Source organism: Protopterus annectens, chromosome 7.part0, assembly GCF_019279795.1.
Source record: "Protopterus annectens isolate FY-2018-M chromosome 7.part0, PAN1.0, whole genome shotgun sequence".
NCBI lineage: Eukaryota > Metazoa > Chordata > Ceratodontiformes > Protopteridae > Protopterus > Protopterus annectens.
Genome location: NC_056739.1, coordinates 1040573286 through 1040600996, shown reverse-complemented (window position 1 = coordinate 1040600996; position 27711 = coordinate 1040573286). Strand labels below are relative to the sequence as shown.

Below are 27711 nucleotides of genomic sequence, written 5' to 3'. Positions count from 1 at the left end.
GGTTTTATTTGCATGCTATAACAATTTCTCAGTTATTTTTAAGTGTAATGGGGAATGTAAATAGATTCCGCTGTTCTTTCTTTCCCTTTCTTTCTTTCTTCACTTTTTCTTCTTGTTCAGTTTTAAGAAATACAGGCACTGCAATGTAAAACAAAAAAGCCTGGTTAAAAGAGCATGACAAAAGAAAAAATAATGTGCTTTTTCTCATTCTTGCATGGGGGAATGGCTGGATTAAGGACCTTATATTGATTTAGTAACAGGTTTTAAGAGAAAGTTAGTAAATGAAAAAGAATATTGAATATTATGAGTTTTTTCCCTAACAAATAAATGTACACTTAGTAGCAGTTCTGTATCTGGCCCCAAGTATCCATGGAAACAACATGACAAAGAGAAACTGACTTTCTGGTTCTCATGTATCAATGGAGACAATCTGATAAACAGAAATTGGTTACAGTCTGGTGGAGAGTGATTGGCTGAGGAATAAAAGAGAAACTGGCTAGGAGATAATGTTCTCTGAAAGCATTCAGGGGTTTTCCCAGCTTGGAGAGCTATAAAGAAAAGACAAAAACAGTTGGCACTCAGTAGAAGCACAAGCTGCACCATGTGTCTTAGCATAGATAACCTTTCTTTTAGATTAACTCAAGTCAGTGAATATGACTGTCAGTCTGGGACATTTGTTCCTATTAGGAGGGTAAAAGTTCAATATTTGAAGATGTACATAGTTTTATGTGTTAGTATTAAATTAATACGTTTGAGTCGGGTATTGAGGGTGTGTTTGTTTTTTTGTTTGAGGGCTTTCAATAAAGCAAAAAAGATGTGACATAGGCTCAAATGGATATGACAAGAAATAACTATATAAAAGTTCAACCTGCCAAACAGTTTATGCATGTAACACAAAAGGTAGAATTAAACATTTAACAAAAATGTGTTATACATAAAAAGCGGGAATAATAACTTTTTAATACAATGATGCTTTATTTAATGTCTTTAAATGTAAATGGCATCACAGATAAATACAAACAAGAAAGAGTAGAGAACTATATTAAAAATGTAGTGTGTAAAAAGATATGTTACAGGAGAAGCACTCAGAAAGAACTGAACATGTGAATTTCATAATGAAAGATTTTCAGGATGGTTACTCAGCAGAATATATGGGACAAAGGAAAAGAGGAGTACTTATATTTATTGAAAGAGAAGCTCCAACAGTGGCAAAAGAATATAGTGGCAGACTTGTAATGCTAAGGGGCTACTGGCAAGGGAGAAGGATTATACTAGCATGTATTTATATTCCATCTAAAACTGCTATAATGGAGCTTAAAAAAATTCTAGGAGAAATAATCAGTTTTCAGCAAGGAATATTACTTATGGAGTGGACTGGAATTTGATTTGCAGCAGTGAAAATGTGTCTGGGGGGCCCAGAAGGGAAAATATAACAAAGGAGGGTAGATTTTTGAAGAACTTTATGAAAATATTTGTCAAAGAAGATGTGAATTCAATAATATGAGTTCGGAGTGAAGTTACACATTATTCCTCAAGATATAAAAACTGGGCTAGGCTAGACATTATTTACATTTCACAGGAACATGTATATGTTTTTATTTGAAGATCTTGATACACACCCAATAACCATTTCAGATCATGCAGCAATAATAACTAAAATAAAAACACAGGGTAATTAAATAAAAATGAGACACTGGTGCTTTCCCACCTATCTGTTGAAAACAGAGGAATATAAGACTATATGGCTAGTGCAGATTATTCAGGAGATATTTGACTGGATAGAAATTACTTCTGAAAATATAGCTAGGGAGTGGGATAAAAATTAATGTAGAGTTTAATATAGGGTGGAAATAAAAGAAAGGGAGCTATGGTTAAAAAGTAACAAAAAATTACTTAGAGGGAATGACAAATGTTAAAGTATTGCAGAATAGGGGAATCTCACAGAACAAAAGGGTCAACTGCAGAATACTAAGCAGAAAATAAGGGATTACCTCGATAGTATATACAAGTTTAGAAAGACTGCTTTTAAGCAAATGTTTTTTGATAACACTAGAGCACAAGATATTTTAGCAAAATGACTCAGGCAACAGAAAGTAGAAAGGGCTGTCTTCAAGCTTAGGGAGCCTATAACAAGGAAGTCAAAAAGACATCCTGTAGAGGTAGTAGAAATATTTTGGAAATTCTATGAAAGTCTATATAAAGCAAAAAAATATGGAAATCAAGAAAAGATCCAAATGAAAATGTTTATGGAAGAATTAAATATACCAAGGTTAGAGGTAGATGGGGCTCAATTACTAATGGTTAGGACAGGACGAGGTGAGATAAAAATTGTGATATGCAACCAATCTACAGCAAAGTCTGCAAGAATAGATGGTATTACTGTGAAAGTTTGGAAGCTACCAGGGAAAAACTGATAAAAATCTGGTAGGTTTTGTTTAACAGCATTTTAAGAGGAGGAGAAGTACCAACATCTGGGAAGAAAGCTGTGGTAGCTATAATATGTTTTGTGTCTTTCGGATTTTCCCAGTTAGGGGTCGTCACAGCGGAACTCTGGTCCGCTAATGATTGGCAGTATATTTTTACATGCCGGCTTGCCCAGCCTAACGCACAACCTTCAACGAAGGAACGCCCATTCACGTATGTCGACACACAGAAGACGCTCTAACTGAGAATCGAACGGGCAACGTCTAAATGTGAGGCGACAACGCTACTGCAGCACCACCACCGCAGTCTGGTAGCTATAATACGTAAAGAAGGTAAATATCCATCAGATCCAGCTTTATACAGGCCCATTTCAATACTAAACAATTATTATAAAGTGTTCATGTACGTAATGGCTAAAAGAATGCAAAAGTAATGCCAAAATTGATAGATATGGATCAATGTGGTTTTGTGGAGGAGAGGCAAACATTTAACAACATTAACAGAACAATGATGAGCCAGAGGGAAGCAATGTAAGAAAAAAACATTGTTGTTGGTGGGTCTTGATGCAGAGAAAGCATTTGACAAAGTAGGCTGGGATTTATAAGCAGGGCAATGGAAGCAATTGCATTTCCTGAAAAAATTATAAGGTTGATTAGGAGGATATATGAGGGATGGGAGGCAAAAATTAAAGTGGATGGGGTCCTCTTAAAAGCTGGCTCTGTTTGCAGATGATACTATTTTATACCTGACATAACATTACAGTGCTGTGGAACATTTTGAAACCATTTCAAATCTTTTTGGGATACAAAATTAATGAAGCTAAAACAAAGACGATAGCAGTAAATTATGTAACCACATATGAATTAGTTCATCAATATCCATATTTATATGGGGACAAGATAAAATGAAGTATTTAGGAGTATAAATTAAACATGGTTCTGCTGTGACAGCTAAGGATATGTGGGAAGAGTCTAAACAAAAGAAAATACTAAAATTGAGAAAAAGGAAGTTTTGTTATACGAATATGGATAGTAAGACACAAGTAGTTAAAATGTTTTTAGTCCCATTAGTCCTATACACAGGTTAGGCATATTTTTGTCAACCAGAGGAGAAGTTGTAGATTGCAGTTAATAAAGATCTGAAGCACTTTATATAGCAGGGGAAGATGGCAAGAGTCAAGCGGGATAAGATGATTCTTCCAGTAGAACAGGGTGGATTGGGTATTTCAGAGCTACACAGTTAAGGCTCCTATGCATAGGACAAGCAGAAAACTATAATTAAAAGTGGAAAGGGATAATGATGAAACAGGGGGAAGTACAAAAAACAAAGAGAGACTAGGATTTTGGATGCAGGCCTTTAAGGAGAATAATGATAATCATACACAATATTATATCCATAAAGTAGCAGAAAGTATCCTAAGAATTAAGACAACATGGGAATGGAAAAAGGTGATTCGGCTGATACGGATAACTGCAATTATGGATACAGACAATAGACAAGAGGGGGTTGTAATTTATTGGAGAAAACTGGTAAAAGAACCAAGGTATTGGGAGCAAATAACTAGAGAGGAAAAGATGACAGAAAGGGAAGATGCCAAAAATTTATTTGGACTGCAGGTTAGAGACTGCCTTCCCTATTAAAGATTGAAAGCGCATAGGCAAAGAGAAAGAAATAGGAGGGGGTCCTAAACGAAAGACCACCACTTGTAAAGTTTTTAGTATAATCTAGAACACAAACTGCCATTAAAAAAGGAATAATTAGTACAGCGTATAAATATTACATATCTATAAGAATCAATCACAGGAAGTTAGAAAGGATTGGGAAGAGAGAATGGATAAGCAATTCACAAAGAAACAATGGAAGGATATATGTATGACTCCCAAGTATGCAACTAAATCTAGAAGACTTAGGATTTGCTTGGAAATGTTTACATAGATATTTTTATACCCCAAGTAGACTTGAGAGAATTTTTCCTCAGATAGACAGCAAATGTTGAAGGTGTATTGGGGAAGAAATAGGTAATTGTGAACAAATGTTCTGGAAGTGTGGTAAGTTGGCGGACATTATGGATTCCCTGCAGGATGCACTGTTGGAGATGCTGGGTGGGCAGATTGGTGTGACGAGGGAGATAATTTTTATGAGCTATGATACAGAATCAGATTTACCTATACATGGTAAAGCCTTGCTGTGTCTAATTATGATGGCTGCCAAAAAAGCAATTACTAGAAAATAGAAATCAAAATCTAAACCAGCTATACTAGAAGTAGCGAATATAGCAACAGAAATAAAACAACTGGAATTGAGATCTTTAGAAAAGGGTAGAAGCAAACTACATAGGAAAAAATGGGAATTGTGGAAACAACACATGCAGGGGAGTAATGATGTTTAAAAGAAGGCAGGACTTAAATGAGCTGTGTAATGTTTGACTGAAAATGACTGGGCAGATTATAAATGGTGTATAATGTTTGCAACTAGGAGTGTATCAGTATGGTTTGTGATGTAAAATGCTTGCAACTAGGATTGTGTCGGTGTGGTTTGTTTTCATTTATTTAAATGTATGATTGCCTATGTTGTAAGTGATGGTTTAATAAAGATGTTTCTTGTTAAAAAATAAGGGGTGGCAGGAACTGAATAACTTATGTAATGTTTCTTAGGTTAAATAATATATAGCAATATATGTGAAGGATCTTTCTTCTTCTTCTTTCAGCTTTTCACGGTTAGGGGTCGCCACAGCGGAACTCCGGTCCACTAATGATTGGCAGTGGATTGTTACAGTGCTGAGTTGCCAGCCCGACGCCCAACCTTCAACAAAGGCACGCCCATTCACGCATGTCTTTCGAATGCCACTCGACTGCGGGGGGGACATGCAGACTCCACACAGAAGGCGCTCCAGCCAGGAATCGAACAGTAGTACCTCTTGCTGTGAGGCGACAATGCTAGCGCTGCACAACCGCAGCTTCACAAAGGGACACACTATGCACACATAAGCAACTGTACTGGCACTCCACAGCAGGAGTTGCCAACTGACAGGGTAAAATGTGTATAAGCTCCAAACCTGGCCATGAGAAAGCAAACCAGACCTTCAACAGTAATGAAATTTATACCACTATTCAGGGAATTTTGATAAGCAGATCCAAATCGCTGCACCCATCCTCCCCCAAGTGAACTTGTTAATATAGTTCCGTTACTTTTATATAAATATAAATGTGCCTTTGGCACAACTGTTTAATCAGAAAAGGTGTTTAAAACAAAAAGAACCTTCAGCTCCTGTAAAAAAAAAAATCTCCTGATAAACAACAAATTATTTTGAGGCTTACAGTAGTTTTTAATTTGTCTTTAAGTGCTATTATTTCATCTTTATTGTCATTGTGATGGCCCACCACTGGACCAGTAATCAAGGAGCCTCAATCCTCACCACTGGCAACAGTGGCAGGCATGCACTAGGAGGTTGACAAGCACACACACGGTATTTCCAGATGCAGCTCTCTGCATCAAGTGCAATTTCCCTTAAGAGCACACAGTGACCATAATTAGTCTGAGGCTGGTTTCTCCCTCTTTCTCCAGATCCCCAGTAAGACTCCCCATTGGCACAGCCATAGAGTTGTGATCTCTGCTGAGTGGCCAAGCCAAAACCTCCAGCACCCTCTCTGTCCAGCCAGTGCTTTGTGTCCCTGCCCAATTAGCTGGCCCAAGTAGCTGACACATACACACTCTTAGAGGTTTGATTTACACACACACACACAATTGGGAAAGGCTGGCATAGGTTTACTAGCTATGCCCCCTTTTGCCCAGACTATAAGGTAGTTATCACTGCTACCAGCCAACTCTTATCAGCTACTTTAAGGCCCTTAACAAAGGGTGTCCAATCTTACTGTGTAATATTAATATTAATACAAATGGTAGTTTGACCACGAGCAAGGCTATTAGAAGTGGCCAAAAGTGTCACCACATAAATAAGCAAATACTCTCAAAACTTAAATATTTCTTACAAAGATCAGCCACAGCTAAAAGTTTAAATATATTTAATAATAAATAATAAAAGAACAAGAAAATACTCAGTATATATTGACAGTGACATCAGAGTTCAAAACCACACTAATATTTAAAGCAACATTGCAAGACAATCTCAAATAAATAAAGAAAAATATCTAAACTAAGCTTTGCTATATTCTTGACTGTATCTAAGAGAATTACTGTACCCTAATTAATTTACTTAAGAGCACAGCAACTGTGGTGAATGTATCTTCTAGTTGTTGTCAGATCAAAGACAGAATATAGAATGCTGTCTCTCTCTAAGAGACCTCTCAAATTAATATCTCAAATATTATTAGTGGGATAGCTTGCGGAATTACATCATTTCTTGTCATCTAACTCTATCCCAGGTGAAACCTCCACTGCCGGAAGCTAACAGTATTTAGCCTCTACCTGCGAAAATACATATACCTCAGATACATAGACCTCAGATATTTGGCAGATGCTGGAAGTCATAAAAAAATTATATCCCATTTCACCTTAGAGACAATACAGAAAGCTCCCTAGTTTTAGACATTCTGTCTCTAGCTGCCATAAAGTAATTTAATTTCAGCTATTTTTCTGAAGTTAACTTCTTGTATTCCAGTTTCCACTCTTAAAATATATAAATTTAAACAGTTACAATAGTGTACGTACATTTCTCTTCCAGCAGGGCACATTGCGGATACATCTTTAAGCTCAGTACTTTACAAAATACCTTTTTTAACACACATCTGTACAGACCAGTTTGATATAAACATGACATGCAGTTCTAATACATTTGTAAACAAGCATCTTATACAGATCATGTTGATATTCACAAATGACATACAATTATTAGCAAAATTCCACATAGCTGGGCTGGCAGCATCTCCCTTTGTTACAGTCATCAAGAAAAGTAACAGTTAAATAATGTTATAGTTTCGTCTCCAGTGCCATGTAGGAGTGATCAATATTCTCAGATAAGCCCTTCTCAGTGAGGAATGAATCACATTTCAGGATCTAAAGCTTCCAATTCAGCCAAATTTCTATGCAGCAAAAGAAATCTTGTGGTTTGGAGCCAGCATCATAGTGTAGAGGGATAAAGAGCTAACTACCACCCAGGAGACCCGGGTTTGATCAGTAGTTCAGGCATCTGAGGCACTGGAAGGGAGGAGTGGATATTTGTCAAAGACATTCCCTCACAGTATATGAGGTTCACAGAGGAACAGTAGTCCTTGGACATTGCTGATGAATGCAGGGGTGGGAGGCAGGGAAATAAGGGTAGTTCATAATAACCACCTGAGCAGCACATGCAGCTGCAAGCAGTGTACCCAGGAGTTCTTTACAATCCACGCAAGCCACAATTTACTCTAAGAATTCCATAGGAAGAAGAAGAAGAAGAAGCTATTGGACCAGGCAATGGATGGGTGTACTGGAACAGCTGGAATGAATGAGGCAGGGTGGAGGGGAAAGGAAAAAAGAATACTGTTGGTCTGCAGCTGACACATAATTTCCTCTGTGAATTGTACTTCTAAACACATGATTTATTGACACCAAACAAATTTCTTCAGTTCTGCTGATCGAGTTTTTTCCATACATGCAGTCACCTTTCCACATTTGAGTACTGTATAGTGTTTGGTTTCTGAATAAATAAGACATAAACACAGGCTTTGTGTTGTAATCTCCTCGGAGTGTATATTCAAACTTCTTTGAGTTTCAAAATGATGATAGAAGTGTACCACAAGATATGCAATTCCCAACAAGCAAGTTAATTAACATTAAATCTGTATGTCCCATATATAATACATTTCAGAAATACCTGCAGTAATTTTCTGTTCTACCAGATAAATTAGAAGGAAAAGACTATTGGTTTTATGAAAGCAAATGGACTGATGTTTCACAGGAATTGCTAACTGGGGGCACACATTGTGATATGCTCCAAACCATGGCATGAAAAAGCAGCCAATACCTATATTAGTAAATATATAAACACACTAGCAGAAAGAGCTTATAACAAAACTGTGGCATAAAGGGAAAAATATGAAAAAGTGGACGCAAAGTGTTTGTGGAAAATGATTATTCACCCTGCAGCAGGGAGAAGAGGAGCCAGTTTATCCCAGCAACCAGGGAATGTTGAGAGAAAGATGAAAGATTCAAGATATAGAAACCAACCTACTTTAGAGTATTTTTTTCTTGCTGGATCACAAACATTTTTTATGTACATCAGCCTAAGGTGGAAACAAAAAAAGTTTATCCAACAAAAATTGCTTCTGTCAACAAATACCACATATAGGCTTTACCAGTGAAACCTTTTCCATTGTTTTAAAGGAAAATGTTTGATAGACAGAAAAAAGTGCATGCATAGACTAGAAAAATCAGGCATACCATGGACCTGAATCAGAGACTGGTGTTGAGAGACACAGATAATCAGGAAGAAGACCAGCAACACTAAAAATTGTAATAAATGGGGGATTCTAAAGCTTCAAACCCACTGAATATAGGAAAATAAGTGTGACTATGACTTTGCAAGAAAAAGAGGCCAAGACAGACAGAATTTTGTAGATTTGTTCATTTTGTTAAACATAATGGTGAACTGTAGAACATACACTTCGCTTTGTCATTAGTGTTTAGAAGTACACTGAAGGGAATTAAGACACATCTGTAAGTGTAACCATTTTTGTTCTTATGCGTTCTATGTTATGATGCAAACTACAAGTTATATTACAAAGTAGTTTTATATTGTGTACAATCAGGGATACTTTAAATGTAAGGTAGGGGGAGTCTTATCAGTGACTACTATACATGTTAAAGATATTAAAGCAAGCAAGTACTTTTTTCTTTACTGCAAGATCTATACGCTTTACAATGTAACAAGAGAGGAGGGGCTGGATAGAAAGAAGTTAAAGCTAATATAATTTTGTAATCTTGGGCTGCTGGGTTGGAAATGTAGAACTAACATAAAAAAATACCCTTGGTTTAAGCAATAGTAATATTCTTTAAATCAAATATGGTTGAAAAGTGAAAAAATAACGAAAATGGTAGGGTTATTGTATCTGCAAAGTTTTTTTATTGCCAAACACTTTCAGTAGGACTAAAGAAATCTGCAGATGCAGGCAGGTGGCCAGGAGAATTCTATACATTGTGTTCTGAGTGAATTTTACATTCTCATGCATCTATAAAGTTGTGGTTTTTCTCATTGTGGACTATTTTTACTTGGACATGCAAGAATTAATCTTGAGAGTTATGAGCACTCTTTGCAGGCAGAAATTAACATTTAATGGTACAGTGGCTAGCTGTTCAGCGAAAAATAAAGTTTTAATGTCTATGAAGTGTACATGATGTATTAGCCTCCCCAACAGCCTTAATACTCTAATGCATTTAACAGAGCAGTATGCATTTAATTTATTTATTTAAAAACAGCAAATCTACATTTTATGGCTAAAAGTTAATGTTTTCTGAAAGCATGCAAGCTGTTTTTCCTATCTTGGACAGGAAAACAGATAAGAAAAGAAGAGACAATAATCAGTAATAGGAACACAGGCTGTAATGTGTTATTTAGCATGAGTAACCTTAGGTAATCCCCGTGGGAACAGCCGTCAATTTTGGGCAGTTGCTCCTATTTGGAGGGGTAAACTTAGCTTGCTAAAAATGTATACTTTTTTGTGTATTTGTTCTAAGTTAAAAGGGATGAAGGTCAGAAAATGTATTATTTTTAAAGTTTTTTTTCATTGAAGCAAAATGTCTTGAGAAATGCAACTTAGGTTCAAATGAAGGTGATCAGCTGCCAAACATTAGTGTGTGTATGTAAGCTAAACGTAGAAAATACACATTCAAAAGGACTGTGATGTATAAAGGGCGGGAGTAACAGCTTCCTAACATAATGCCTACCCTGTCCATATTATCAAGTAATGCAAATGTGGACTTACAAGTATAGACAAAATGCAAACAGCATTGAATTATATTAAGAAATGCAGGGTGCAAATAGCAATATTGCATGAGACACATTCTGATAAAAAAATGGGCATGTGAATCTGAAAAGAAAAGATTTCAGAATGGGTATTTAGCAAAAAACATACATCAAGAACAAAGAAAAATGGGGAAAATTACACTAACTGCAAGACGGCTCCAACAGTGATGAGTGGAAAAAGGACAATAATGGTATATTTGTGTCAATAAGGGGCAACTTGCAATGGAGGATGATTACAATGGCATGTATTTATATTTTACCGAAAATAGTTAATATGGAGTATAAGAACATTATGGGACAAATAATCAGCTTTCAGCAGGGAATATTATTTATAGGTGGGGACTGGAACTTGATATATGCAATTATCTGGATATTTTGAGGGACCTAGAAGGAAAAAATATTTAAAAAAAGGATGGTGTATTTCTGAAGAAATATATAAGAATATTTGTTATGGACAATATGAATTTAGTAGAAGGAACATAGGCAGAATAAATATACCATTCCAAAATAGCAGGGCTAGACTGGATAGAAATTATATTTCATGTGAGTGCATACATTTAATTGACATTTTTGACATGTATTCAATATCTATTTCAGATCATGCACTGATAAAAACTAAGATGAGTCTGTAGGGTAATAAAGTAATAATGAGGCACTAATGCTTTCCTACTTGCATGTTAGAAAGAATAAAAATTATTCAAGCGTTATTAGGGAAGATGTATACTTCTTCAAAAGGGATAGTCAGTCGGTGGGATAAAATGAAATGGGAGTTTATAACTGGTGTACAAATAAAAGAAAAAGAGACATGAAAGAAGCAATATAAATTATTTTAAGGGGCTGAAAAAGATGAAGGTAGTATAGAATAAGGGCAGTCTCAAAGAACAAAAAGGGAGTAATATGGTGAGTGCTCGAGGGAAAACAAAAGATCATTGTGATAATATCCATGATTTTAGTAAGATGGCTGTTAAGCAACTATTTTTGATAACAACTAAAAAGCGATAAACGTAGGGAGAATATGACAAGAAAAAATAATCACAGATCCAAGAGTGATTATCAGAGATATTTTGGAAATTTTATGAAAATCTGTTTAAAGCAGAGGAATGTGCAAACCAAAAAGGAACAAATGGAATTATTTATGGAAGATTTAATTATGCCAAGGTTAGATAAAGGGGGGCTTGACAATTAATAGTTAAGGTAAAAATAATAAACAATTAATAGTTAATATAGAAAGAGATGAGATAAAAATGGTATAATCAATTAATAGAGAAGTATCCAGGAACAGATGTTTTTTCCTGTGGATTTTTGCAAGTTAGGAGGGAAAAGGTGATTAAGATCTGGAAGATTTTGTTTTAACATCATTTTATAAGGAGTGGGAGGCACCAGCATCTAGGAAGAAAGCTGCAGTGCCTGTATCAGCCAAAGAAGGTAAAGACTCCTCAGACCCAGCTTCATATAGACCCAATTAAATTTTAAATAATGACTATAACGTGTTTATGGGTATACTACCTAAGAGAATGGCAAAGGTGTTTCCAAAATTGATAGATATGGATCAATCTGGTTTTGTGAAACAGAAGCCAAACATCTGAGAACAGTAATAAACAATAATCATCCAGAGGGAAGCAGAATGTAAGAAAATACTTCTATTGGTGGGTCTTGATGCAGAGAAAACATCTGATAAATCAGTTTGGATTGTATGAGCAGATTAACATTCCCTTTTAAAATAATAGGTTTAATTAGGAGGATATATAAAGGGTCAGAGGCAAGAATTAAGGCAGGTGGGCTCCTCTCCCACAAGCTGTGTTTCAACAGAGGAACCACTTGTTACACACTTAATATTTAGAGCCATGGGCACAGAAAATAACAGACTCGCAAATTCAAGGAACAGTTTGGGATGGTAATCAAGAAAAGTTAGCTTTATTTGCAGAGGATATTGTTTTGTACTTTTTTAAATTGAGAAAAGGACATGCTGGTGTTGTAGAACATTTTAAGACAATGTCAATGCATTTTTGGATATAAAATGAAAGAAGATAAAAGTAAGAACTACAGCAGTAAACTTGTATCCAAACATACATTGGATCATCAATACCTATATTTATGGGGACATTTTAAGATGAAGTACTTAGGTGTGTGGAACAAAAAAGTAAAATTCAGTTATGATAGCTAAGGATATGTGGGAAAAGACTAAACAAAAGTTAACATAAAAACTGAGAAACTGTAAGGTCTTGATTATGGTTGTGGCAGTAAGATACAAGCAGTGAAAATGTTTTTAGTTCTTTCAGTTTTATATAATGGTCAGGTATGTTTTTATCACAGTGGAAAAAATTATTTGGGAGAGGAACAGGGCAAGAGTTAAGTGGGATAAACTGGTCCTCAAGACAGAGCAAGGTGGTTTAGGATTATATGTATATACATGTATGTGTAATAATGCAAGCAAAAGATTACACATCAAAGTGGAAAGGGATGCTGATGAAATGGGAGATGGGGTTGAGAAAGGACAGACTATGATTTTGGACGCAGACCCCTAAGGAGACTAAACAGCAACCATACAGAATATTGCATTCAAAAAAGTAGAAGAAATTATTCTAAGAACTAAGCTAACACAGGAATGGAGAAAGGAGATTTTACCAATCGTGATAATTGCAAGTAAGGGTGAAGAAAATAGGCAAGAGGGTCTGGAATTTATTGCAGAAAACTATCAAAAGAACCAATGTATTGGGATCAAATAACTAGAGAGGAAAGATAACACAGGGAGATGAGGCCAAGCAGAAGTTTGAACTGCAGGTTGCAGACTGCCATCCCTACCATCCCTACCAATCAAAGTATAGGGCAAAAGAAAAGGACAGGGGAGTGCTAAGTGAAAGCCCAGCTTTGATAGACTTTTTAGTCAAGTCTAGAATTTAAGCTGTTTTTTAAAAAGGGGATACTTAGTAGGACATATACGAATCAACCAGAGAAGGTTAAAAAAAGATTGGGAAGAGAGAACAGAAAGGCAATTTACAAATGAATAGTGTGAGGACATCTATATAGCTCCTAATTATGCCACAAAATCCAGAAGGTTTAGGATTTTTCCTTGGAAGTGTTTGCATAGGTATTTTTATACCCTAGGCAGATGTCAGAAAATATTTTTTCCTCAGAAAAACAGGAAATGCTGGAGGTGTGATGGAAAACAGAGCGGTAACAGTGAACATGCTTGGGGGAGCCAATGTTTCTAAGTTAGGAAATGATTCTTTTCAGCTAGAACACAGTTTTTGAATTACCCAGAAATAGTACGGCTTTACTGAGTTTAATGCTGCTGGCAGCCAAATAGTAAAGCTGTCTAGGATGAACTTACCATAACAGCAGATGTTCGAAAGATCACTGCTGCAAAAGCCTTAGTTATATGGATTATATCCTATCACAGATATAATGGATGGCTAGCTTCTAAAGTTTCAGGGCACTGTCCAGTGCCCAGACTGTCAAGCAGCTTGAGCTGAGCTGACAAGTTTGGGCTGAGCCCTGAAAAGACAATGCTAGGAACAACAAAAAATAAACATCCACACCCTGATATAACATACACCAAAAAAGAAGGGATTATGGTGGGAGGGAGCAGCTACTGCAGTAGTGATCATTTGAACATCTACTGCTATAGTAAGTTCAACTTACACAACCGTACTATGTTCATCATATTGATCACTGCTGCAGTAGCCTTAGTTATATGGGTAGAGTACCAAAGCTATCTACATTTGGGAAGTAGAGAATGGTCCTAACAAAGCTTGATCTGGACATAGAAAAGGAATCAGGCTTGTAGTGCTTTGTAAAAGTATGTAGAGAGGATCAAGTACCAGCTTCTAGAATACTTCTAGAATCCAACTCTTTCCAAGAAAGCTACAAATGAAGACAAGACCCTGATACAGTGGGCCTTGGTCCTGCCTGGAACAGATTTGTTATAATGAGTATAACAAAAGGTAATATATATAGCCTTAGTCAACCATTTGGAAAAAGTCTGTTTTGACACACTTTGCCCTTTCTTACCTTCACAAGAAATGAACACCATCTGAGGACCTGAAAGTTTTAGTTCTAGCAGGACATTGCTTGAGTTGTCTGTGGAAATTCATGGCATGGAATATCCTTTCTCCCTCATTTTCAGGTTCAGGAATGAAAACATGGAGATGGATAGTTTGGCTTAAAGTAAACTCTGATACCATTTTAGGCATAAAAGAAGGATTAGTTCTCAAAGATATCTTGCCCCTATGGAAAATGGGACAGGACTGATTCACCATAAAACTCAGACACCCTTCCTGCAGAAGTCAGAGCAATCAGTAAAACTGATTTTCATGTTAAGAACATCAAGTCAGCCAGGTTATCTGGTTCAAATGGAGTAGGTGTTAGCTTCTATAACACAAAATTAAGATCACACAGAGGGGACACCAGTTTTCTTGGAGGCCTCTTATGCAAAACCCTTTTTCCAGAACAGTTCGATATGAGACTGCACTGGAAAATGAAGATCCATAAGCAGACATGCTGAAATGGCCAATAAATGAACCTTGATAGAGGAATAAGGCCACAGGATAGCAAATGGCCAATAAATTAACCTTGATAGAGGAATAAGGCCACAGGATAGTAACTCATAAATAATGTAAAACCAGAGAACAACTAGCCCTGAATGGGTGCTGGCTTATGTTGTTTGCACAACTAGAAAACCTCTTCCATTTGCTAATACAGGATTTTCTAGTAGCAGACTATCTTGTCTCCATTAGTACCTACTGCATGTGCTCAGTAAGGAGGTGCCTAAAATGAATTAAGACCCTATCATCCAGGCAGTTAACTGAAGATGATTGATGTTAGGGTGCATCAAACACCACTATTCTTGTGTAAGTAGATCCAGTCTATGAGGAACTTGTGGCAACTGCCCCTGGCCATTTCCAAAACAAGGAGAAACACAGTTCCCTGGGTCAGAAGAGAGTCACCACAATGTTTTGGGGGGATTCCTTCTAAATCTTCAGAAGTACCCTGGATATTAGTGGAAAGGCATATAGAAATATTCCTGCCCAAAGAAAAGAAAAAAAGGCATTTGTCTTCCAGGCCTTCTTGCACAGAGTCCTGGAACACGGTTTTGCCAGATGACTGTTTAGAAAGGAGGCAAAGAGTTCTATTTGAGGAACTCCTCACAGATGGATCAAATCTTGGAAGACCCCCGATCTAATTTCCATTCATGAGGGTCTGCTGTTGCTCTGCTCAGCTTGTCCTCCACACAATTCTGCTCTGACAGAATGTAAGATGCTTGTAGAGTCAGATTATGCTATGAAGGTATATCCCAAGCTAACATGACTAGTCTGGAAAGGTGGTTCGACCTGGTTCCCTCTTGCTTATTAATGCACCACATGAATGTGGTATTGTCTGTAACCACTTGAAGAGGTTCCAGGGACCAAAGATGGTTCACAGAGTTGAGTGCCTTGATCAGGGCAAGCATCTCCTAAATATTTATGTTTTGCATCTGTTCTTGGTGACTCACACCCCTTGTACTTTTATCCCTCCTGAAACTGTTCCTGAAACCAAGTCATAAGCATCTGTGGTGACTGACTGCTTTGATTAGGGAGGGAGAAGGGAGACAGAGACCTAGATTTAAAGATAACTGCTGTCTCCACCAAAAGATTTCTCTTCTGACAACACCCAGCACTGGGATTTGAAAAGCTACGGGGTGCTGATGCTGGGACCAAAGATATTTCAGATACCACTGTATCTTTCTCATGGAGAGTCTTGCCAGGTGTATCGCGAGAATCATAGATGCCATGAGACCCAAAAATCCTGAAATTGTCCTCACAATGATCAAAGTCTAAATGGAAAACCTTAGAAACAGATCTAAATAAAGATCTATTTTTTCCTGTGATGAGAGACTTTGAACTGAGGTGTCTATATGACATCCCCGAAACACAATCCTGTGTGAGGGAGTTGAGAAAGATTTTTGAAACATTTTCTTGAAATCCCAGCTTGTGCAAGAGATCTTTCACCCAAGACAGAGATTCCTGACATTTTGAAAAAGACTCTGCCAATATAAGAAAGTCATTTACATATGGAAAAATGAGGCTACCCTGTAGTCTGCAATCAGCTATAGCTGGAGTTAGGCACTTTGTGAACAGTCTTGGTACAGTGGATAGTCTAAAGTGCAAGAGAGAGAACTGATAATGTGATCCAGGCACATAAAACCTTAAGAAATGTCTGAAGTCTGGATGAACATGGATGTGATGATAATCATTATTGGGAATCTGAAAGAGGAAGAAGAGCTAACAGCTTGTGACATTATATCATTTTGAATGCTGGTTCTTATCAAACAGATTTAAGGAAAAAAAAGACCCAAAAGTGGTCTCCAGGCATTTTCTTTCTTTGGCACTAGGAACATCCTTGAAAAAAACCTTCCCCACCTGGGAAGGAGGAACAGGTTCAACAATTCCTTGGGACAGCATGAGATGAAGAACAGACAGAAGCAAAACAGACTTATCTGGAGGATTAGGAATGATCCCTGGAAAGGCGGAATTTCCCCCCACTGCCATATGTAACCTTGAAGAATGATTTTCAGAACCCATTTGTATGAAACAATCTGTTGCCAAGGAGAAAAATGGAGATTCAGACATTCTGGAAGAAAAAAGGGGCCAGGGTGGGAGTGGGTCACAATGTCTCTTGAATAGTCATTCAGACTCGTTGGACTGTCCTTGGTTTTGGGAAAAACAGGACTGAAAAATCTTAGAGAGGGTTCGGTTCAAGCAGCTTTATTACACACAAACACATCAGAAATTAGGCTTTGTAACGTAAATTTATAAACAGACTGGCTGCTACACTCATACTTGTTAACACTCTGGCTGTTCCCTCAAAATGGCACTGCTGCCTGCACATGCTCACTATTTATATGCATGTGCTACATCTGGAAATCCTTCTTAAAGGTACATACACACGCTCTGATCTACATCCTCTCTCTTTGTGAAATAGTCCATACATGAAATGATAGTATTCAATAACATGCAAATTTACAGAAATTATCTTTTGACATGCAATTATAAAGAACTAACAATGCAATCATACAAAACTAATTATCTGACATGCAATCATACAAAATTAGACGCAGAAAACAATCATGTCCAAGTTGCTGTATATTTTATGCTAGGTCTAGAAATACAGCCTGACCACGTAACATAAAAGTCAGAATTGGATCTGGCAATGGGGACTGTCTTCAAAAAATGTTCAACTTTGGGGACATCTCGGACATAATCAGGAATGGGAATGGATAATCTGACACGTTCTTCGGTATGAACATTGTCAGGGTTGCTCTGAGATCTAAAATCTGTATCATAGGTACGATGCTGCGATATCGTTTCTGATACAGGAAGAAGATGTCTGCGATTTCTCCTGTACTCTATACCCTCAGATTCCACTAAATAGGATTGGGTCTATATTGGATAATCGAACTTTCAAATGTTCAAGTGTCATATGGTTGACACTATATGATCTAATTTTTGAAATTTCAAACGTTTTAATGGAGATCTCCATACAGTGCGGAATGGGAAGATTTTTGATATATTTAAAGAGTGGGGGGGGTGGGTGGCACAGCCCCCCATGTGGGGGGTGCAGGGGGGCTTGCCCCCCGGCTTAAAACATTCAGGTAGGTTATTTGTGTAGTTTATTTTTTTTATTAGATATTCGAACTTTTAAAAGTTCGATCATATGGTGTCGACCATATGACAGTTGAACTTTTGAAAGTTTGATTATCTAATATAAACCCATAGGATCTTGGCTCAGTAAATATACCTCTCACTTGAGCAATTCGATCAAAGCCTTTCGCCGTTTGCATCCCACTGTCTCTCCTTCTTTTAACAAACGAAGAAATCTGCTTGTTTTATCATAGCTGGACTTATGACAAAAAAGCTTCTTAAAAAGTTGGGCTTTGATTGCTCTGTTGTTTTTACCATTAGGCACCAATAAACTAGAGCTGATAGGCAAGATTGTTTTGGTTTGCCTAGATAGAAGTCTCTGAGCAGGCGAGCCCAGTAGGTTATCAAGCTGTATATTTCTAAGATTAAGATATTGGTTTTGTCATGCTTTGACCTCTCTGGTCAGCAAGGCTGTTTGACTGAGGATATTCAGGACTGCTAGCAACATGGATAAAGTCCCACTCTTTAGCAAATCTCTGAAACAATTGACTAGTAAACTCTGAACTGTTGTCAGAAATAACTTTGTGTGGACTAACATGGACTGAGAAATGTTTCATCTTAGTAGTAACAGCACTGGATGTTAGGTTAGGTAAATCGATCTCAAACCAGTTCAAATAAGAGTCTACCAACACTAAGTAATGTTGACTGTTCCACTCAAATATGTCAGTTGCTACTGTTGTCCAAGGTAGTTCAGGAATTTGGCTTAGCTGAAGTGGCTCTATTTGCAAATGCGGCTTAGCACTGTTGCACACTGAACAAAAAGAAGGCACTTTATCAAAGTCTTATGCTAGAAAAGGCCAAAATACTAGTCCTCTCACCCTTCTTTTGGTAGAATTGGAACCTGGGTGGCCACGATGTAAAATCTGAATATATTCTCGTTGTAAGGAAGTAGGAACAACAACTTTTGGACCTTTGAAAATGATACCATCTTCCATCAGCATCTCATCTCTGTATGGAAAATAAGGTTGTACTTCTGGCAGTACAATGGATTGCTTTGAAGGCCATCCTACATTGATAAAGTGGCTGAGCTTTTGCAAAATTGGGTCAGTCTTTGTATGATGTCTTGGCTCATCAAGTCTTGTGGTAGAAAAATTATGCACTTACATGACATCCAAGTCAAAATTCTCTGCATCAAGATGTTCCGTGGTATTTCTGGCCAGTCTGGATAAGATATCAGCCAGATAAAGTTTACCTTTTGCATAGACCATTTTGAAATTATACTTTCGCAATTTGAGCATAAGTCTTTGCAGTCTTGCTGGAGCTGAATGCATAGACTTCTTTAAAATAGTAACTAGAGGTTGATGGTCAGTTTCTATCTGGACTGCTCGGCCATAAATATAATCATGGAACTTCGAACAAGCAAACACAATTGCCAAAAGTTCCTTCTCAATTTGGGCATACTGCATCTCAGTTTAAGAGTTATAGATGCAGAGACAACAGGTCTGCCCTCTTGAAAAATAACTGCATCAAAACCGAACTATGAAGCACCACAGGAAAGAACTACTGGTTTGTGGACATTATAGTATCTTAATGTAGGTGGGTTAGCAATTTGCTGTTTGAGGTTATCAAATGCTCTCTGGTGTTGTTCTAACCATGACCATGCAACATTTCTGCTTGTCAGCTCTCTTAAAGGTGCTGATAACTCAGTAAAGTCAGTGATAAATTTGCCCAAGTAGTTAACCATACCAAGAAAACACTGCAAGGCTTGGACATTGTCTGGAGCTGGCGTCTCAAGAATAGCTGCTTGTTTGGAAGGATCTGGTCGTAAGCCTGTACTGGTAAATAAATGACCTACATAAGTAACTTCTGGTTGTCTGAATTTGCACTTCAGAGGACTGAGCTTTAAATTCACTTCACGCACTCTGTCCAGAACTTTCCTGAGGTTTCTGTTATGCTCTGCTTCACCATTACCTCCAACTAGTAAATCATCAGCTAATATCGCACACAGGTAGCCTGAAACTATTTGCTTCATTGCACACTGAAAGACTTCACTGCCAGAATGTATTCCAAAAGGCATCCTGAGGAATCTGTATCTACCAAATGGGGTATAGAATGTAGTCTGTAGTGAAGATGTGTGATCAAGCAACACTTGCCAAAATAAACTCTTTGCATCTCAGACAGAAAAAAACAGTGGCATTTGGAATGAGGGTTGCAATCTCCTCGACTGTACACATAGGATGATGAGGTCTTCTTAATGCCTTGTTCAAATCTCTTGGGTCAATGCATATTCTGATTTCATCTGAGTTTTTCTTATGAGCAGCTACCATAGAAGATATCCACTCAGTTGGTTCTGTGACTGGACAAATCACACCTTGCTGCACCATTTTGTCTAACTGGACCTTGACTTGTCCTTCATAGCTATTGGAAGTCTCCTTGCTGGTCTAACCACTGGCCTGACCTCTGGGTCTAACTTCATGGAGTACACAACTGGAATTTTGCCTAGCTTTTCGAGCACATCAGCATACTCTGAGAAAATAGTATCAGTAAAACTGGAACTGGGACATGTGCTTACATAAGCAGTTTCCTTCTCAAACTGTCGCTGAGACCTAATAATGACTGCACAGTTCTTCTAACTACATAAAATTGCAAGCTGTAATTGTTCCCAGCCGAATAGCATGATAACACTACTGAGGCTTTGGTTTGAATCTCTTCACCTACATAAGCAACAAGCTTCGCACAACTGCCAGATTAAGTTCCTAACCAACCCTCGCTTTAGCAAATGTTTCTGCTGACATTACATTGCACTTTGAATCGCTGTCTACTTTGAGCTCTGTGGGTTTGCCATTGATCGGGACAGTACAAAATACTTAATTCTTTGTAAACAAATCTACTGCATTAACATTTTTACCAACCACTGATACATCATCTACATAGAAAGCAGGGTTGCAGCTCTCTACATGATCAACTTGCTTTTTTGAGTGACCTTTCTTAATAACTGAATGATGTTTGCTTAATTTACAAAACTTTTGAAAATGGTTCCATTTTTTAGACTTGTGGCATTGCTGACCAAATGCTAAGCACTTCTCTGTTTTAGATTCATGACTGGCTCCACAATTACGACCATTAACAATAAGGATCTATATCATAGGGTCGAAGTTTGAAAACATCGAACATTAAATAATCGAATTTAAATGTTCAAAGTTTCAAATATTGAACATATGATTAAAAAAAAAAAAAAAACTAACTGTTGTAGGCAGGGGGCAAGCCGCACTGCACCCCCACATCCCCCGCTCTTTAAATATACCAAATCCGAGACTGCACTACAGTGCAGTAAGGGAAATCATGGATTTGACAAATCTCTGTGGCTTTGCTTAATGTTAAATCACTGTCAAGAAGCACAATCTTCCTCACTGCAGCAGTGTTAACACCACACACAAGCCTATCCTTTATTAACTCATCTTTCAAGTCACCAAATCTGCATGTTTTAACTTTGTTTCTCAAGTCAGTAATATAAGGTGCAAAAGTTTCACCTGGCTTTTGGTCTCTTGTATAAAATAAGTGCCTCTCTAATGTAACATTTGTCTGGGGATTGCACATTTCACTAAATTTTATGTTTTAAGCACTCAGTGTCTTCTCCTGATTCAGCCAATACCACAATACGATGGTTTCCCCCTCTCCTGCATATATTTCTGGTGCATACACAAATGAATGCTCTCTTTCAATAGCTTCTGACCCAGCTAAGTTAAGCAAAATTAATGCCATTGTATTTGCATCTTTGTCAGAAAAAGTTGCTTGTATTAAAATATTGTATTCCTGCTTGAATACTCTCCGATTCCCTGCTATATTATGATCAAACACAAGTAGACCTGGTCTGCAAAATGCCTCTGCCATATCAACACAGAGTAGTGAAGGTGCTTGAAATCATGTATGAACATACACACACAAATTTATATGTCAGAACTTTATGCGAGTACTTGTAATTATGCCCAATAGCACAACAAACTCTTGGAAATACCTGCATTTTGCCAAATAAATCTCCTTAGCACAAGAACACTTTGAAGTCACTGTACTTTGTGAAACCACTCCTTATCAGTGTAAGAATTACTTCGTAATAACTGTTTTTTGTGAATAAGCTGTACATGATGGAAAAAGCTCAGAGCAAGAAACACTTTGAGATGAATGCTCTTTGCAAATAAACTGTACACAGCACAAGAGCCTTTCAAAATGGCTGCACTTTGCGAAAAAACTGCACAGTGTAAGAAACACTTTGAAATGGCAGCACTCTGCGAATAAATGCACACAGCACAAAAAACATTTTGAAATGGTTGTACTTTGACTGCACTTTGTAATGTACTTTGCACACAGCAAACACTTGAAATAATTGCACCATAATAAAGCACACACTCTGCAAACACTTTGCACACTCTGAGATACTTTGAACAACTCTAGTGCTGCTTTGAATGGCTTCAGTCAATGCAAAATAGTAGTTTGTGCCCAAACACGGTCTTTTAATAAAAAAAAATAAAATACAGTTGACTTGCTCTTTAAGCTTAATTTGCTCTTTTTATTGTACTCGTTATGCCATTTCAGTTTCTTATCATGCTCCTTATATTTTTCTTGCTCCCGTTTTACTTCAAACATGCTTGTTATGCAAGCCAAAGGTAATTCTGAGCCCCATATGAATAGTTTTGCTCATTTTATCAAATATCATGGTTTCGAATATTTCATTTAATTAATAATGCGGTTTGTGCCTTTTGTTTGTTTAATAATACGTTTTGTGCTACTCGTTTAATAATGTGTTTTGTGCCTTATAAATGTGCCGTTTCATTTTCTTTGCCAAATAAATAATTTGTGAAGTTGCTTGTTTCTGGCCTTTTTTCGTTTGTCTGAGCTCCGTTTCACTCAACCTGCTTAATCTGCCTTCACCTTCAACTCTGCACCTCATGGCTTGTAGAAGTAGCTCTTCTAATCCTGGTTCTGGCACCATGTCACTCATCTGGTCAGGATAAAACAGACGAACTTTCGAAAGTTCTGTTCAAGCAACTTTATTACACACAAACACATCAGAAATGAGGCTTTGTAACTTAAACTTATAAACAGACTGACTACCACACTCATACATGTTAACACTCTGGCTGTTCTCTCAAAATGGCATTGCTGCCTGCACGTGCTCAGTATTTATATGCACGTACTACATCTGGAAATGCTTCTTAAAGGTACATACACACACTCTGATCTATACCCAGGGATGGGCAGAGCATTCTGACACAAAAGGGAAACCTTCCCTGTTTCCTCTTCCAGGACCAATAAGACTATCTGTCTCTTGCCTAGTGAAAAAACTCCAAAAAGCTGCAGAAGATGTGGTTAACCCCTGGTCCACAGTGGCTGTAGGTGTTACCCAGAGGAATCCAGGGTAAAAGATGAGTGGTCTGAGGTACAAGTGGCCAAAGCTGAGTCATCCACCTGTGGTTGAGGTAAATTGCTAATCTTAGTGTGGTTTGATTAACTTTTTCCTCTTGTGGCTAGAAGGACTGACCATGGGACTGGTAGTCTGTTCCATGGTCAATCCAAAAATGGTGCTTCTTTCCCAGGGAAGACACTCAGCAAATGCCAATAAAACTACCAATCCATCAAAGTTTTTTTTTTTTTTTGACAGAAAAAAACACAGTAAAAAGCACTTTAAAAACTATGCAAGCCCCACCAAGGAAAAATAAACACAATTTCTACACATAAACTGTGTTTTCAGTTAGTTAACACTACTTTTAAACTGACAGAAAAAATAAGTGCTCTGTTTAAAAGTATGTTACAGTTTCAAAGCAGTCTGTTAAAACACAACAGACATAGCTTTATAATAACTTTCCTGAAGAGGAAAATAATAAATCAATAAAATTAAGAAAATGTATTTTTTCCCAAAGGGAACTAATCTGCCCAGCAAAGGAAAGCACAAGCTGACTGTTGATCCTGAAAAGCCTCAGAGGAGAGTAGTCTTCAGCAGCAGTGAAGCTCTGAAGGGCTTCAGCACCCACAGTTGTCTTTTAATCAGCAAAGCTCAAGTTGCTTGACAGTTTGGGTACATGGAAGGTGCCCTGTAACTTTGGAAATTGGCCGTCCCTTATAGCCTTGGCAGGATATAACCCACATAGCTAAAGTTACTGCAGCAGTGGTGAATATGATGGACATAAACAATTAATAGAAAACAGAACTCAAAATCCAAACCAGCTGTAACTACAGTACTGAATATTGTAAAGCAGAAAAAAGAAGTAGGGACTTATCCTTAGAAAATGAAAGAAACAAATTACATACAAATAAAATGGAATTTGTGGGAACAATACATGAAGAAGAATGGTCAGGAGGGGTAGTAAGATTTAAGGGATGGCAGGAATTGAGCAATTTGTACAATACTGGAGTGAATGATTATTGTTAAAAAGAAACAAAATATGTGTAATGTATAATGCATGAAAATGTGAAATGTCACTACAGTTTGTATTCTTTTCTTTTAAGGTATGTGTAACTATTTCTTAAGTGTTAATTTAATAGAGGTGGATGGACAGGATTAGTAATAAGTATATTAGAGGGTCAAGCCCAGGTTGGAAGGTTTGGAGACAAAGCCAGAGAGGCAAGATTACATTGGTTTGGACATGTGCTGAGGAGGGATGCAGAGTATATTGGGAAAAAGATGCTAAGGATGAAGCTGCCAGGTAACGGGAAAAGAGGGAGGCCTAAAATAAGGTTTATGGATGTGGTGAGAGAGGACATGCAGGTGGTTGGTGTGACAGAGCAAGATGCAGAGGACAGGAAGAAATGGAAACAGTTGATCCACTGTGGTGACCCCTAATGGGAGCAGCCGAAAGAAGAAGAAGTTAAAAAGGCACATTGCGGCAAGTAATATGACAGCTTATCCAACAGTGGAAGGTCACAGAAATAATCTAAAAATATAAATATAACAGCTGCCCAAGAGTGGACGGTCATGCAAATAAGCAGATGTTTTATGATACGACTATCACAATTGTTTAATGGAACGCTTCAAAATGCATAAATCCGGTTAGACTAGAAGGAATTCACAGTAAACCTCACTTAAAATGGTAAGGATAATGATCAGTATACAGGAAGCTAGAATAATAAGGTCTGAGTAACAGGGTTAAGTTGATGGAGAAATGTACAGACGTACTCCTGCAGCATTATTTAAGCAGATTATGAATCAGAGACAAAAAAAATCAATAAGCATATAAGCACGGAAGATTATGTATACAAGCAGTTCATAACTTTGCAAGTAAAACTTGTGGATAAAGGAAAACAGGTAAATGCCGTATACCTAGAGTTATCATCTGGATCATAAAAAGTTGGAGATGAAACTAAAAAAAAAAACAGGTGTAAACCTATACATATTATCATGGTTTAACAACATGATAAAAGGGAAAACCGGGAGGAAGGGGTGTACATTCTTAGTGATCTATACTGATTAAATGCTGTGGCATTAAAGGTTCTGTGCAGTGCAGTACAACAGAATTGAATTTTGACTTAAGAGTAAGGTACACAAAGTGATACATGCACACACGCACATGCGTGCACACACACCCACACACATATTGATATACAAGCTACAGTTTAAATTTACACATTTTAAATGTTTATACCACAAACTGCATCAATGTGTCCCAGAGATTTATTACTATTATTATTTTGTTTTCTTGATCATGAAGATTCACTGAACTCAACTTCCTGGCCTTCACAGAATTTATTTTTTCCCATTAAGGTAAATCAACATCCCAACTTGCTAGAACAGCTCAAGCTGCACCTAAAGTGAGTTTTAATTCTCTCTCATCCTGCCTTGGATCATCTTATAAGTCAAGTTTAAAAGGGAGCCGTGGCTTGTCCTGAAATCTTCCAAAATGGCAGAGCACTGAGGTTTGCATCCATTTTGGTCTGGCCAGAGTACGTTTTCCCTTGATGGACAGACATTATTCCAATTACATTTGTCTTTCCCTCCCAAGCTGTATATAGAATGGTCTGAGCTTGCCTGTTCTCACCACTGACACTATTTACTGCTATGCAGCATGCCACGGCATTTTCACACTGATAGCACCCATACACTTACCACTGCTAGTTGTCACTGTTAAAGCAGATCCATTTCTACCCTCTTATCCAAGATAAACAGAGTTGCTCTATAGCCACTAACCTTCTACCCTCTCCCTGGGTTAACTCTACAATTTTAACAGGCCATCTTTGAACTCTTGGTTTTTAGCAGCGTGAATTAATACTGTGCCACATGATGGTTCCTTTTAAATGATTTTTTTTATCATTTTTAAAATCTTTAGAAACACCTGTAGGGTATAATTTATATTATTAGAAATGAAGTACATTTTGCACCACCCATTTTAAAACACTATAGGAGTTTTATTCCAGACATATATAGAGCCCACTCAACATTTGGTATTTACACTTTCTTTCACATTTAGATTCTGTGTTGTCTTCTTTGGAGGGGGGGGGGCAATGGCTATTGCTAAAGGAGCAAAAACACCAGGATGATAATGCAGACTGAATCATAGATCATGTTGGAGCCAGACCAGCACCTTGCACATTTAGACAGCTCCACCTAACAATGCTTGACACCAACACTTCCAAGGATGTGACATTTAGAAGTTTTAAGAGTTCATTTACAGCACTGTAATTATCAAAATTACAAACAAGCACACTCATCGTTGCCTCTGAAATCCTGCACTACATCAGTAGCAGTTTCTCTCCTATTACAATTCTAACACACACAGGATAAAAGAAGTACCTGGTATGTGAATGTACTCATTCCTTACAACTTTTAAGAATACATGGAGTAATGAAGATAATTGCTAGAAAAGCAAGCAAGAAACTGAAATACCAAGGTTACTCCGGGTAATAGTGAGTTTCAAATTCAGAATGATGCCTTGATTATTGTTTAAAAAAAAAAAGCTCCAATCTGTATACCTTTGCAGCCAACCGACATTCCATCACCCGGACATTAAAATGTGAAGTTGCAGCTTTGTTCATTTCCACACAACTGTTAGCAATCACAAAAACAGCTCCATCTGGAAGTTTTACATCTGTCACCCTCAAAGGATTGAACTCTATCAACTTGGCCTGTTCAGAGAGAAATTAATTTATAAATTAACTGCAACAGAGACAGACTTACAATTTGATATTAAATGAAAAAACACATTTTCATTAGTGAAAATTTTCCAATGCAAATATTTACATATAATTTTTCTTTGGCATTATAAATATGTGAAATACGAAAACAAAGACTGTAGGTTCAAAACGTCAACCTTAATTTGTGAACTTACCACTAACATCTTTACCTGAAGTTATTTCTCTGGTCTTCATTAAACATTATTTGTTGATAGCTGCAGCTTAATTAACTGCTCACTGAAGAGATGGAATCTTATTTTCAGTTTACTGTCAGAATCATTTAATTTTATTAGTAAGTGTTTTGTGCTTCTTTTTGCTTCTGCAATTTTAAAACAAGCAACATCCCAGAGCACAGGTTTTGAGAAAGTGCTAGATTGTTAATATAGTTATACAAGTCATCTGATGGCCTAAGTTAATAACTAATCATGCACTATCTTCAAAGATTTCACCATAAGACAAAACATAATGCTGCCTTACAAGACTGCCACTACAGGCAATAGTACATTTTGCCAGCTGCTCTATGATGGAGGACATCAGCTGGAGTTCCTG

The 27711-nt window shown here is 37.3% G+C and overlaps 1 protein-coding gene across 1 annotated transcript in view; it reads right to left on the bottom strand.

Moving 5' to 3' along the window:
* GALK2 (galactokinase 2) overlaps nucleotides 1-27711 on the bottom strand; it is a 612555-nt gene that overhangs the window by 207610 nt on the left and 377234 nt on the right. The window contains exon 7 of the mRNA XM_044076364.1: nucleotides 26962-27114. Within this exon, the coding sequence (XP_043932299.1) occupies nucleotides 26962-27114 (153 nt within the window). The remainder of the gene's footprint in view (nucleotides 1-26961; nucleotides 27115-27711) is intronic.